Source organism: Delphinapterus leucas, chromosome 6, assembly GCF_059928025.1.
Source record: "Delphinapterus leucas isolate spDelLeu-1000000601 "Yukka" chromosome 6, BTC_Dleu_Yukka2, whole genome shotgun sequence".
NCBI classification, from domain to species: domain Eukaryota; kingdom Metazoa; phylum Chordata; class Mammalia; order Artiodactyla; family Monodontidae; genus Delphinapterus; species Delphinapterus leucas.
This window is the reverse complement of record NC_143134.1, coordinates 71,315,028-71,329,041: the sequence shown is the minus strand read 5'-3', so window position 1 is coordinate 71,329,041 and position 14,014 is coordinate 71,315,028. Positions and strand designations below refer to the sequence as shown.

Genomic DNA, 14,014 nt, shown 5'->3' with positions numbered 1-14,014 from the left:
ATGGTGGAGAGAAATGTCTTGAAATTTCAATCATAAGGGATTTCAGAACATTATTATTTTCTTTAATGTCTTCCAAATGAGAACCAAATTAGTCAAAGCATTGCATTTAGCACGGGTACAGGATTTCACAACTGAGGAAAAATAATTGCTGACTTTAAAGGGATTTCTGATTTTAAAAAATTCGCAAGGCATGTTAGTGCTCCAGTTGGTAAAATCTTGTGTTCCTTGTTTTTTGTTTTTGTTTTTCTGGAAGTGGACTTTTCTATGTATTTCCAAATAGTTTTACTGAAGCCTGCTAAGATGGCTAAGATTTCTGCCCGTTTGCTTCACAGCAAGGCAAATTCTGCCCTATATTTGCTGTTGGTTCTACCCCTTCAGGCTAGCCAGCTATCCTGGCAACTTGCGCTGTTGGCTACTCTCTACCCGGGTAGCATATTTTCATCATGATTCTGACTGTTCAGGCTTTTTTGTTGCCCTCCGCGCCCTGGGAACACAGTAATTTATCTACCTTTATATTGTTTCAAAATTTCTAAGAAGTGATATAAATGACTATGTATAAAATAGATAAGCAACAAGGATATATTTAGAGCACAGGGAAATAGAGCCATTATTTTGTGATAACTTTAAATGGAGTATCATCTGTAAAAATACTGAATTGCTAGGCTGTACACTTGAAACTAATATAATATTGTAAATCCATTATACTTCAAGGAGAAACACCTCTAAGAAGCACTGATAAGTGAGCACGCAGGTAGTGAAGAAGTAGGAATACAGGTCTTAGTTGCTTTTCAGGAGAAAAGTAATTTCAAAACCAGTAACATTTAATGCTACCACTAGGCCAAACCAAGAGGGTCCTCTGTCCTGAGCCCCACACCACGGAGAGCCCTGCTCTGGCTTTCCTGTGGCCATGGCCCTCCCCACAGACAAGGAGTCCACTGGGCCACGTGGATGTGCCCTCCTGGAGCCTGTGTTTCACTCCTACCCCCAGACCATACTTCTGTTACCTGAGATCCCAGAATTCCCTGCCTAAAGCCCCAAGTCCCCTTTCAGGCCTGTGCAGGTCTCTCCCTAAGTCCACCGATCAGAAGAACGAAGGGAGAGCCAGTGCGGAGGTGCAGCTATTTGCAAAGGGCAGACAAAACCTGAACACTGGACTGAGGTGCCCACAAGCATGAGCACAGGCTCTTCACAATACAGGATAGGGAATGATACACAAGAGGAGTGGTCTAGGGGCCACAGGGTGGGCCATGGGTCAACTATGTCTATGTCACCATTTTCTGGCATGGAACTAGGAGGAGCCTAAGAATTTTAAATTTAAACCCAGCCTTCCAAGTTATTACCAAGATCTATTTACCCAAATGCTAGGGTTGGGCCTGGCAGCATATCCTTTATGTAAATAAAACTATGGGCTGAAAAGAAAGAACCTTGGTGCTCTTAACTAAAGACAAGCTCCCACGGAGGCCACCTTCACTGTCTATCAGGAAAGCATGATATCAATTTATTATGTCAGAGGAGTACCTATTTTGATTATACCACTTCCCTTTTTTTTGGAAATTATTAACTGGAGAGACAAGGGTGGTGGAAGTGTGGAAACATGTTATCTTTGTACCAAGCAGACCTTTACCACTAGGATGAATCAGATTTGAAGTGATGGAAGGATCATCACAACTGGCCCATATACTTGCTGAAAATCTCTCATACTTATGAAAGTATATTTTAGTATAGCGATGGTGAAAAGCAGAAAACAATTCCTGTGAATTGAGGAAATTACCCATCCCAAACAAGGACTATTTCTTTACCAGGAGGACCAGCAACCATCAACTTCACCTGTGTCTGAGCAAAAATACCAGAAAGACAATGGAAGGCCAGAGCCGCTTGGGCTGGGCACAGGATGATAAGAGCATGGCAAGGAGGCCAGCAGGGGGAGCTGTCATGCTTAATCTAGGCCAGGGAACGTTTCACACCTAGTTGACTCTGAGGCTGGGCTACCAGGCTAACCTGTTGCTAAGCAAAGAGCCCAGCGGCGGACTTTGCTGAAGAGGACAGTGTGCCGAGTTTCCCTTCCTAACGTCTACAGTGATCATTTTAGCTCTTGAACAATGTCAAGAATTCCTGGATTTCTATTTTCTTCTCTTTTCCCACTTCCAAACACTTCAGGAAAACTAATCTCTAGTTGTAAGCACTTATGAAAACCCAACTTCATAACGGAGGTTCTCTGAAATACTGAAGGAGTACTCTGGGGAAAGGGAGCTCTTCTTGGTCTAGGAGCATTATTTTCCTGATATAGAAATCCAGTATGTCCATCATGAAATGAAATGAGAAGTTCTGTTGGTTGGTTGTCTGTCTTTCCATCATTCTTTTGTACTTCCTTCCTTGAATGAGTATTTTTGGGGACCTATTGTGGGATTGTGTTTAGACCAGAGCTGTAAGCAAAACTCCATTCCCTGAAGAGGATGTGAGGAGAGGTTAGAGCCCAGAGCAAGCAGGGAAGGAAACCCAAGTGGAGGAAGCTAATGAGCAGGGATCCCAGAGGGATAGGGTTGCAGCCCTGGGCTGCTGAGTCAATAGGTGCTTTGCTCACATGCAAGGAGAGTAAGGAACAGAATGACAAACCAGGAAAGAGGAGAAAAAAATACAGGAGAGCATCTACAGAGATAATTCTTAGGAACTTGGAGGATGAAGGTGGAGGAGAAAGGCTTTCCAGGGAGTCACTTTTATCATTTATTTTCAAGTTGTTAGAATTGTGCTAATGTAGAGGAGCAGATTTACAGCTAAAAGCAAACTGCAAATTCTAAAACCATAACTTTGATTTAGGTCTGTGGGTGGGTACAGAGGAGCTGAAGGGTGTAATTTGTTGTTGTTGTTGTCTTCTGGCAGATTTAGCTTTCCAACTGCAATTTGCTTAGACTAATATTCCATTTAGTTTGCATATTCTGAACATCTACTAACAAAAAGTGGAAAGGGGAAGGGTGGTAGGACTATCAAGATGCATCCTGCAATGCAGAGGAAAGAAGCCTTGGAACAAAATAATGAAAGCTTTCATACCAGGCATCTGGTTTGTGCATGATTGCGAGTGTGCAGGCATTTGGGGGAGTTGTAAAGTACAGACAGAAATAAATTAGTCCCTATTCCGCAACTGTCTATAAACAATTTATATGGTGAAAAATTAAAATGTGGATTGAACCGATTTGGCTACTTGGAGTGAGACAGCCCCACTTCCTACAGTTAGCGCTACCACTAGTTCTGATACTGGGCAACTTTCAACCTCTGTTTTCCTTATGGGTGAAATGGGGACACTAACATATCCCTTGTAAGGTTTTGGTGAATATTACATAAAAATGTAAGACATTTAGCAGAGTAGTTGTCACAAGACCAGTCTTCAATTAGAAAAATATTAATAAACAGTAAGCTTTATTATAAAGAATAACTAATATAACTTTTGACAAGTATTCATTACACTTTTTAAGTTACTACTGTTCCAAGATGTTTTTTTTTTCCTGCAAATGATTTCAACTGTGATATGATTCATCCCTTTTAAAATATTCTATAACAAGTCTATTATTCAACAGGTACATTTTCAGTGTATTCCCTAGTTGCACTAGAATAATGCTCACTGAAATCTATTTTTCATTAATTTGATTTTATCTTAAGCATCCATGCATATTTACAATGGTTGTACTTCCGTCAAATGGAACTTTTTCACTCAACTTTTATCCTAAAAGCTTGCCTGTGAATTATTATTGCTCTTCTCCAGTTTTTAAATTTTAAAGAGCTTTTTCCCCTTTCGCTTTGAGTATATCAATTTTACTGAAGCCAAGACATTTTTCTTTTAATGGTAAACCCTTAAGAGTTCCTCAATTTTTTTTCCCTAAAAATATTACTAAAATATTATATTTTTAATATTGATATTCACAGCTGAGCAATTAAAGCAGCTTTTGGTTCCTATTTTTATTTCAAAAAGTTGATTACAAAGATATAATATTAAGTATAATTAAATTATGATAAAGGCAATTTAAATATATTTAACACATTAAATATAAAAATGTTTGTCACAGAAAATCATTTTATGAAGCAATAAAAATTTGTAGATTCAGTGAATATATTAAGACTACGTATATTTTAAAGAAATAAAGCATGTATGCCATTAACTTCTAAATATCCTTCAACTGCTCATAAAATCCAAATAAAAGGATATGTTCTGCTCAATTTTCCTTGTCAGAGCTGTACAGAAAACCTTATGATGTTTTAAAAAATTTAACAGGTGAGCAAACAGATGCAACTTGTTTATTTTACTTTATTCCTACTCTTAAAAATTTCACCACTGCCAGAAACTCTATTGGCATATTTACAATATTTAAATAAAAATTCAAAAAACTGCATAAATCTTAGCAGTAAATAGTTTCCTTTTTATCATCTAGGCAAAAAATAAAAATAATAATGAAACTTTGGAAATGCAGATGCTTTAAGTAACTTACTGCTCAGTACTAATGTAGTAGCAGGCTGACGTTTAGAAGAAAACTCATGGTGGTGATGCTGTTTCATTTCGGGGTTCCATTACATGGTAGCCTTCATTTCAACAACTGAAATGTCAGTGCTACAGGGAATGTAAAAATAAAACTTGCATGTTTGTATACTGTGTTTATATGTAAAACATGATGTATTGGTCTCTCTTGCCTGCTCAAATAATGTAAATAATGTTAATTTTAAAACTCATTTATTGAATTCACATTAGTGAAAAGATGTATTAATTATCCTTAAGTTACTTTGAAAGGGAAACCTTTCCCTTTGCTTATGGATCTATTTAGCTGCCTGACACCTCTCCCAAATACAGCACCTATAAAGGTAAAACAGATGTCCAATAAAGTTTGTGACTATTTTTCAGCTGTCCCTTTACTGATTTCTGAACTATTCTTATTCCAATCTCACCCCATCCTGCAGCAGGTAATAAGCATGGTAGATAAACAGCAACGGCTTTGGTGCCAGGCTGCTTGGTTTCAGAAACTGATCTTACAACCTAGTAGCTGTGTGACTCTGTGTGACTGTGACTGGCTCTGTGTCTCATTTCATCGTCTGTAAAATAGATTAAAAATAATATTCACTCACAAGTGAATATTATTCTTTAAGTATTCCTATATCCCTTTAATTTTCCTTTACAGCACTTATCAGAATTTATAGCTATGTAGTTATATGAACATTTAACAAATATGTATCCCCTACTAAAATATAAGTTCCTTGAATGCAGCATCAAAATCCATTTTGTTCATCACTACATCCTAAACATTATAATGTTTGGTCTAGAGTAGATGCATAAGAAGTATTTGTTAAATAAATGAATAAATTAATTTTAGAGGTAAGTCTGAGAATCAACAAAAGTGAACACAATTTGCCCAAGATTATACTACCATAAATGACAGAACTATAAGTAGAGTTTAGTTCTTCTGACTTAAAGTTCTCCATTATTTCCAGGCATTAAATCTTTGATAACACAAATCATACAAAGAATCACGCAATTAATATTACGTAGGTTCTAGAATGAAAAGTAAAAGTACAAATCAGAGAGAAAAGGAGCATCTAACGTAGTCTGGGGGAAACTGGGCCTCCTCGAGGAACTGATATTTAAGACATGAAGGAGTTAGAATGGGCAAGGAGAGTCAGGCAGAGGGCTCCAGGTAAACGCACAGTTTACACAGTGGTCCAATGATGAGAAAAGCTTGGTGAATAAGAATAGAGAAAAGACTACTGTGATTGCAGCAGAAGGACCTGGAAGAGGGAGGGTGAGGTTGATCAGAGAGACAGGGCCAGATCTTATACCAAGGGAAGACTTTTCTTCCTTAAGTAGAAGAAGAAAAAGCCACTAAAGGGTTTTAAGTGTGGATAACACAATCAGGTTTGCATTTTCATAAGATGATACTGACTGCACTATGGGGAGTTTGGGAAAGGGCAGACTTAGTAACTGGTTGGATATGCAGGTCAAGACAGAAAGATACATAAAGATGATGCTCACGTATCCAACATGATCTACAGGGAGGGTACCATTTACTGAGAAAGGACCATTAGTAGATAGATCAAGAGCTTAATTTCATTAAGGGTATAATAAATTCTCAATAAATAGTGACAATTATTATTGTTTTTGTGGTGGTTGTTACTGATGATCGAAAACCGCTTGCTGCAATTGAGGGTAATGGTGATTTTTATGGATTTCAATGGATTTTGGCCTGCGGTGTTGCTCCCATTATATACACAGGCACTTCTGGACTTGAGGTTTGGAAAGGGAGGTCATTTACGGAGCTAAGAATGCAGCTGAGGCTTGACACATGAAAGTCTTTTTTACCTCCAATCTCATTTCTAGGGTAGGCTTAGGATAACACGTGAGAGATGCATGAGAAAACAGCCTTCCTTTCCCTTGAATTTCCTTCTCCTTTTCCCAAGAATCAAGAAATTTTAGACATGATAATATGACCATGGCCAACAGGTCTATAACGGCCAATTGGTCTACGAGGCATCAATGTTTTAAGGGGAGATCAAGCCTGTAAAATTAGCTTTACTTGGCCTTGGCTGAATAATGGATGAGCATAGACAGCTCAAAGGATTTTCCTATAAATTGGGTAAGGAGATAGTAAGCAAAGAAATCAAGAGGTATGCTTAGATCTTTGATCTTAGAGAAGGTATTTATACCTTACTTTCTGATCTAGACTTTATTTATATTATATCTTTGAATCATGTGGCAATCTGTCTTATTCATTTACATTGTTTACTATAGTAAAAAAGAATGTCAATTAAATCATTACAATGATTAGTTGGCAGTATAGGCTATATAAGGCCATTTTAATACTGGTGAGCCAGTACGGCTTGTATTAGCATATGAGGAGGTTGCTAAGTCTTCACACTGTATCACTGGCTCATGGCCACAGGCTTTGTTCCCTAGAGATGCAGGGGAAACAGAGATCACGCATCAGGATTAGCCACATGGTGTTAATGAGAATCGCTGTTTATCATTATCCTGGTTATCCTGTTAAAGAAGTCCTGGAGCATATGAGGTAGTTGCCAAATGTGTTAAATATACCAAAAGGCATGTCTATTTCAGAAGTTTTGAGCCCTGAGTTAAAAAATTTTATCGTATTTAATCTACTTGCCAACTGGGCATTTTGCAACCAGGCATCTATAAGAGAACTAAGGAAAGAGGCACTGAGGGGAACTCAAATCTAAGAAAAGTCCAGATTGTTTTGGTCAATGATGAGGTCCTGCCTGTAATTTAAAAGCTAAAATGAATCTTGCTTAATCTCACATACACATAATTGGCATCATTTAGGCACAATCACCATTAAGAAACATACAAACACATATAGATCAGCATACAGCAAGGGATTTTAAAGAGGGAAAGAAGAATATTTTAACCAACTTTCTGAATAAAAGTCACATGTATTTTATTTATATTAGAATACTTATAAAGGTCCTTGAGGTATTTTAATATATTTTTAAATTTATACCTTTATCATCATATTTATTAAACTAGGAAAATCATCTAATATTTATTTTTACTTTTTTAATTTAAATAAGCACACACACATAGCTTAAAAGTGAACATGTCTTCTTGACTGCTTTGGGCAGTAATATGTAACATTGCCTAACCTGGCATAATCCAGCAAAATCTGGATTCAATCAAAACCCAGTTCAATACAACAAAGTGAGCCAGGGCTGAATCGTTTGTGCATGTGCATCTATCCCTCATTATATTAACCAGCCCTTGTGTATATTAACTTTAGCATTTTAGCTTTACGACATGTTGAAAATACATTTTGACACTATCCAGAAATTAAGAAGAAGAGAATTTTTTTCCTACACCTTTAGTGATTAGGAGCATGGGTATGAATATCAGACTGAATATTCAAAACAGGTCTCCACTGTCTGCTAGCTATGTAACCCTTTAATCTCTCTGTGTCTTAGCTTTCTTCCTAAACCTCAGATTCTCATCTGTAAACAGGATAACGTAGCACCTATCTCAAAGAGTTGTTGTATGTGTTAAATGCTTTATTATACATAAGGGACGTAGGACTGTGTTTGGCACATAGTAAGTGCCCCCAAAATGGTAGCTATTAGTTTCATCATCATTGTTATTATCCTTCATTGTGTTCTTGGGCACTTGGAAAAAGAGTCTACAAAATACATATTTAACTTTTTCCTCTGAGTTCCTAGCCCTTAGCCTTATCAGAAGCATCAATCTTTCTTATTTTCCAGTCAATAAGGATTTTTTTTAAATTGAAGTATAGCGAATTTACAATATTGTGTTAGTTTCAGGTATACAACAAAGTGATTCGGTTATACATATATTTATATATGTATATATCTATAAACTTTTTTTCATTTCTTTTCCATACAGTTTATTACAAGATATTGGATCAAGTTCTCTGTGCTATATACAGTAAAACCTTGTTGCTTATCTATTTTATATGTGGTAGTGTGCATCTGTTAATCCCATACCCCCCAATTTATCCCACCCCTGCTTTCCCTTTGGTAGCCATAAATTTGTTTTCTATGTCTATGAGTCTGTTTCTGTTTTGTAAATAAATTCATATGTACTATTTTTTTTAGATTCCACATATAAGTGATATCATATAATATCTGTCTTTCTCTGACTTAACTTCACTTGGTATGATAATTTCTAGGTGCATCCCTGTTGCTGCAAATGGCATTATTTCATTCTCTTTTATGGCTGAGTAATATTAAGGATTTTTTAAAGTTCAGTGATTCTCAAGATTTTCTTTTGCATAGACACCTTTATAGCATATTTAAATATTCCATGTACTTTCACATGATATAATCGACAGTTTTAGAACCTTTGACTAAGAAAATATGTATGAACAGAGGGATTTAAGGACCCCCTGAAATAACCACACAGGCCCTCTGGGGTCCAAGACTCATTGGTTAGGAACCGTTGCTTCGATGATTAATACATTTAGATTAAAATAAAATTCAGATCTTTTTAGAAAGCCCTGTGGGTCTTCGCTCTTTTAGCCTCTCTTACCTCACCCATGACCGCTATGGGTGTCTCTCCTGTTGCCTGAGCAACACGATGCTCTACTAAGTAGAACATATACTCGTCGTAGAGCAGACGGATCAGGTGGAAGGAGCCAAAGCTAGCAGCACTGCGTAGGGTTAAGTCCCGAATAACCATTGAGCTGTTCCAAGAGAAAAGACACATATGCAGCCATTGTTAGTGAGCAGGATTAGAGTTCAATCTAATTTTCCTCTTAAAAGAAGTTAGAGGTCTAAAAGACTGGTATAGCACACAACCTGCCATGGAATAATTTCACTACTGAAAGCAGTTGGCTCAACTCTTTCAAACAGAGTGGTAAATAGGTCACCTTCACTGAAACTTGACTAGATCCTTATTAGAGCTAGACAAGTATTAACTGGGAAAAACCATTTTACTGTCATAGGCAAGTCTTTTGATTCTATTAAATTCACAAAGGGGTCAGAATTGAATAAAAAATATTTTTGGAAGGCTGGCAAATCATCACCATAAGAAAAAGCAACTCAAAGTGAAGGTCTTATTGATGACACGTAAACACTGTGTCAGTATCTCTCAATGATAACGACCTCTGGGGTACGCTGTGAGAAAAAGATGTATTTGACCAAGTTTACAAAATATACTAAGCAGGGACTTCCCTGGTGGGGCAGTGGTAAGGAATCCGCCTGCCAATGCAGGGGACATGGGTTCTGTCCCTGGTCCAGGAAGATCCCACATGCCTCGGAGCAACTAAGCCCGTGAGCCACAACTACTGAGCCTGCGCTCTAGAGCCTGTGAGCCACAACTACTGAAGACCGTGCACCTAGAGCCCGTGCTCCGCAATGAGAAGCCACCGCAGTGAGGAGTCCGCACACTGCAACGAAGAGTAGCCCCCGCTCACCACAACTAGAGAAAGCCCAAGCACAGCAACGAAGACCCAACACAGCCAAAAATAAATAAATAAATTTATCTTTAAAAAAGTGTGTATATATGTATGTATATATATATATATATACATATATATATACACACACACACACACACACACACACACACACACACACACACTAAGCAATGCTCCCAAATGTGGCAATGTAGAATGTAGGCGGTTATGTACAGGGATCCCTGCAAGTTCTGTTGGAAGGTAAGTTTATTAAGTGATTCTAGTTCCTTACTGATTGCCATTAAATTAAATTAAGGTGATTTTTCCATTAGAAATAGCATAATAAAATCAATTAAGAAATGCATAACTTTGAAAAATATGAATGTTTAATTTATAAAATACCAAAATCTGAATCATATTATTAATGAAATACTAACAATACACTCTATTATACTCAAAATGTAAGTGAATCAAAATAAAATTTTGGCCTCATTGAAGACATGTCAATTATTAAGCTTGTCCATGCACTTCAAATCTCTTTAGTATTTCTATCTTAGAATCAGGGTAGGATGTGTGTGTGTGTGTGTGTGTGTGTGTGTGTGTGTGTGTGTGTGTGTGTGTGTGTATGTGTGTGTTTCTCCTCACTTTCATTTAGTGTCCTTTTCTAGAGATTTCTGTCCTATGCAAACTAAAACAGGCATTATATTCTCTGATAGGAGGAGGAGATAGAATCTCACAAATGTATGGGCTGATATTCCTAGGCCTTATTTTGCAATGAAGAATTGTAAAATGCCAGACAGATGGAAAAACAGAAGACTACATTTCTGTTTCATTTTCAACCTTATTTATATAGAGGCTAGTAATATATCAAATTCTACACATTCAACTTGGCAAGTGACAGATCATCCTTGTACATCTAAAACTCTAAAGCCCTGGATCCTGATCCTGGCTCTTCATTAATTCACTATCAATCTCAAAAAAAAAATCATTTCCATGAGAGTGTTTTTCCTTTTGGGTGAAAGTGAAAGCAGTACTTTTGGTCTTACCTAATTTGCGTGATGATTTCAAGGACAAAATGTGTTAAAGGTTGTGAAACAGACTTATGAATGAATAGAACAAGACTCAAATATAAGTGTTTATGATCCTAATACACAAAACAGGAGGAGCTGAGCTTCTGACTCTCATTTGGCTACGGCAGCAAGAACAGGTGTTACTATAGGATGACGGCAGATGTCTCTCATTCTGTGGATCTATTTACTAAACAGAAAAAAAGCATGGGTTTGGAGTTAGATCCATGTTAACCACCATGTGATCTTGATTGTGAGTATGTCATTCAACATTTAAAGGTTCAAGATTAGCCTGAGAGTCAAATGAGATAATGTACGTGAAATCTTAAGCAAAACTACCTATTACTATACTATTCCATATGTTGGAGTTAATAATATACTCATTATCATAAAAAGCAGTACTGGTGAATGATTCCTTAGAGTCAAATACTTTAATGAATACCTTAAGTTTGGAACTCTATAAGAGAATCACTAAAAATAAATTAACGCTTTCACTTATATGTCAAAGATATAATGACAAAATTCTGTTATAATTCGATGCATGCTTTTCCCAAAACTCAGTAACACATCACCTATTCATAAAAATAATTATTATAAATTTAATAGCTATTGAAATTAAACTTTATTTTCCTATGGAACAAATTTTAACAGGCAGAGAATCCTCTACTTTAAAAAGCAAAAGCAAAAACAACATAAAAATAACAATAAAAAGTTGCCTAACATTTTTACATATATCCAAATTTGATCATGTGAAGTAAATAATTTTGAAAAATTAAATAATATGGGGTGGAATATTCACTCCTAAGTACACATCTCTTGCTGAAGAAAGACAGCAGCTATTTAAAATACAGCCTGGAGAAGACTAATGGCTAACAAGTATACAAAAATATGACTAATCTTATTCAAAATTAAAAGAAATGTAAATTAAAGGTAAGATACCATATATCATCTATTATACTATAAGACATTAAAAGATCAGTGTTGGAGAGGGTATGGGGAAAGAACTCTCATTTGCTGTTTCTACAAGCATGAATTCACAAAACATTTACGAAGTGAAATTTGGCAACACATGTCGAAACTAAAAATGCACAAATGCTTTCACCTAGTAGTGTTTTCTAGTTGTTGTTTTTACAAAATACAAGCAGGCTATCTCTCTCTCTGACAATGTTTTGTTTTTTTTTTTAACATCTTGATTGGAGTTTAATTGCTTTACAATGGTGTATTCGTTTCTGGTTTATAACAAAGTGAATCAGCTATATGTATACATATATCCCCATATCCCCTCCCTCTTGCGTCTCCCTCCCACCCTCCCTATCCCACCCCTCTAGGTGGTCACAAAGCACAGAGCTGATCTCCCTGTGCTTCCCAGTAGCTATCCATTTTACCTTTGGTAGTGTATACATGTCAATGCTACTCTCTCACTTTGTTCCAGTTTACCCTTCCCCCCTGCCCATCTCCTCAAGTCCATTCTCTACATCTGAGTCTTTATTCCTGTCCTGCCCCTAGGTCCATCAGAACCTTTTTTTTTTTTTTTTAGATTCCATATATATGTGTTAGCATATGTTGTTTTTCTCTTTCTGACTTACTTCACTCTGTATGACAGCCTCTAGGTCCATCCACCTCATTACAAATAATTCAATTTCGTTCCTTTTTATGGCTGAGCAGCGTTGCTTTACAAAGCTGTGTTAGCCTTCACTGAACAACAAAACGAATGGGACATACACATACAGGTATCCCCTCCCTTCTAGACTTCCCTCCCATTTAGGTTATCACAGTGCACTAGGTGAGTTCCCTGTGCTATACAGCATGTTCCCATCAGTTATCCATTTTATACATAGCATCAATAATGTATATGTGTCAATCCCAGTCTCCCAATTCCTCCCACCCCACCCCTTTCCCTCTTGGTATCCATACATTTGTTCTCTACGTCTGTTTCTCTATTTCTGCTTTGCAACTAAGATCATCTATATCATTTTTCTAGATTCCACATATATGCGTTATTATACAATATTTGCTTTTCTCTTTCTCACTTCACTCTGTATGAACAATCTCTAGGACACTCTCTAGGTCCATTCACGTCTCTACAAATGATCCAATTTCATTCCTTTTTATGGCTGAGTAATATTCCATTGTATATATATATATATATATATATGTGTGCGTGTGTGTGTGTGTGTGTGTATATATATATATATATATGTGTGTGTACCACATCTTCTTTATCCATTCCTCTGTCGATGGACACTTAGGTTGCTTCCATGTCCTGACTATTGTAAATAGTGCTACTGTGAACATTGGGGTGCATGTGTTTTTTTGAATTATGGTTTTCTCAGGGTATATGCCCAGTAGTGGGACTGCTGGGTCATATGGTAGTTCTATTTTCAGTTTCTTTAAGGAACCTCCATACTGTTTGCCATAGTGGCTGTATCAATTTACATTCCCACCAACAGTGTATGAGGCTTCCCTTTTCTCCACACCCTCTCCAGCATTTACTGTTTGTAGATTTTTTGATGATGGCCATTCTGACTGGTGTGATCACCTAGCAGTTCTAATTCTAGAAATTTACACAAATAAGCAAAGATAGTTTTAATTGCAGCAATATTTATACTGGTGAGAAAATAGGGGGCAACACTAAATATCCATTTGTAGGATACTAAGTAAAAAAAAATGGTTCATTCATATATGTAAATTTATATAAAAGTTTAAAGAAATGAGGGAGAGTACACATATAGGCAGTAACTTGGAAAGATGTCAATGATATAATGTTAAGTGCAAGAACTAAAAAGTATAATATGAGCCCATTTAACATAGAAACTATCGATATAATTCTTAAAAAAATCCTATCCCTAAATAAATGGGAATGTTTAATACTTTATTATAAGCATCGAGATAGCACACTTCTTTAAAATAGTATTAGTCACCTTAAAAAGTACAAATTTATTTCAATTTATCTGAAGATAAATGTGCAACTTTATACAAAGATAATCGTTACAGTATTTTTTATAATTGTATCACAAGACCAAAAACCACCTAAATGCTCAAGAATAAGAGACAAAC

General features: G+C 36.5%; 1 protein-coding gene across 8 annotated transcripts in view; it reads right to left on the bottom strand.

Annotated features, from left to right (window-relative positions):
• RFX3 (regulatory factor X3) overlaps nucleotides 1-14,014 on the bottom strand; it is a 294,873-nt gene that overhangs the window by 19,358 nt on the left and 261,501 nt on the right. For 7 of the 8 annotated variants that reach the window (XM_089913244.1, XM_089913246.1, XM_022573601.3 and 4 more), the window contains one exon: nucleotides 9,023-9,176. The exons of the other annotated variant lie outside the window; for it this stretch is intronic. In XM_089913244.1, coding sequence (XP_089769370.1) covers nucleotides 9,023-9,176 — 154 coding nt within the window. The remainder of the gene's footprint in view (nucleotides 1-9,022; nucleotides 9,177-14,014) is intronic. 8 annotated transcript variants of the gene reach the window in all.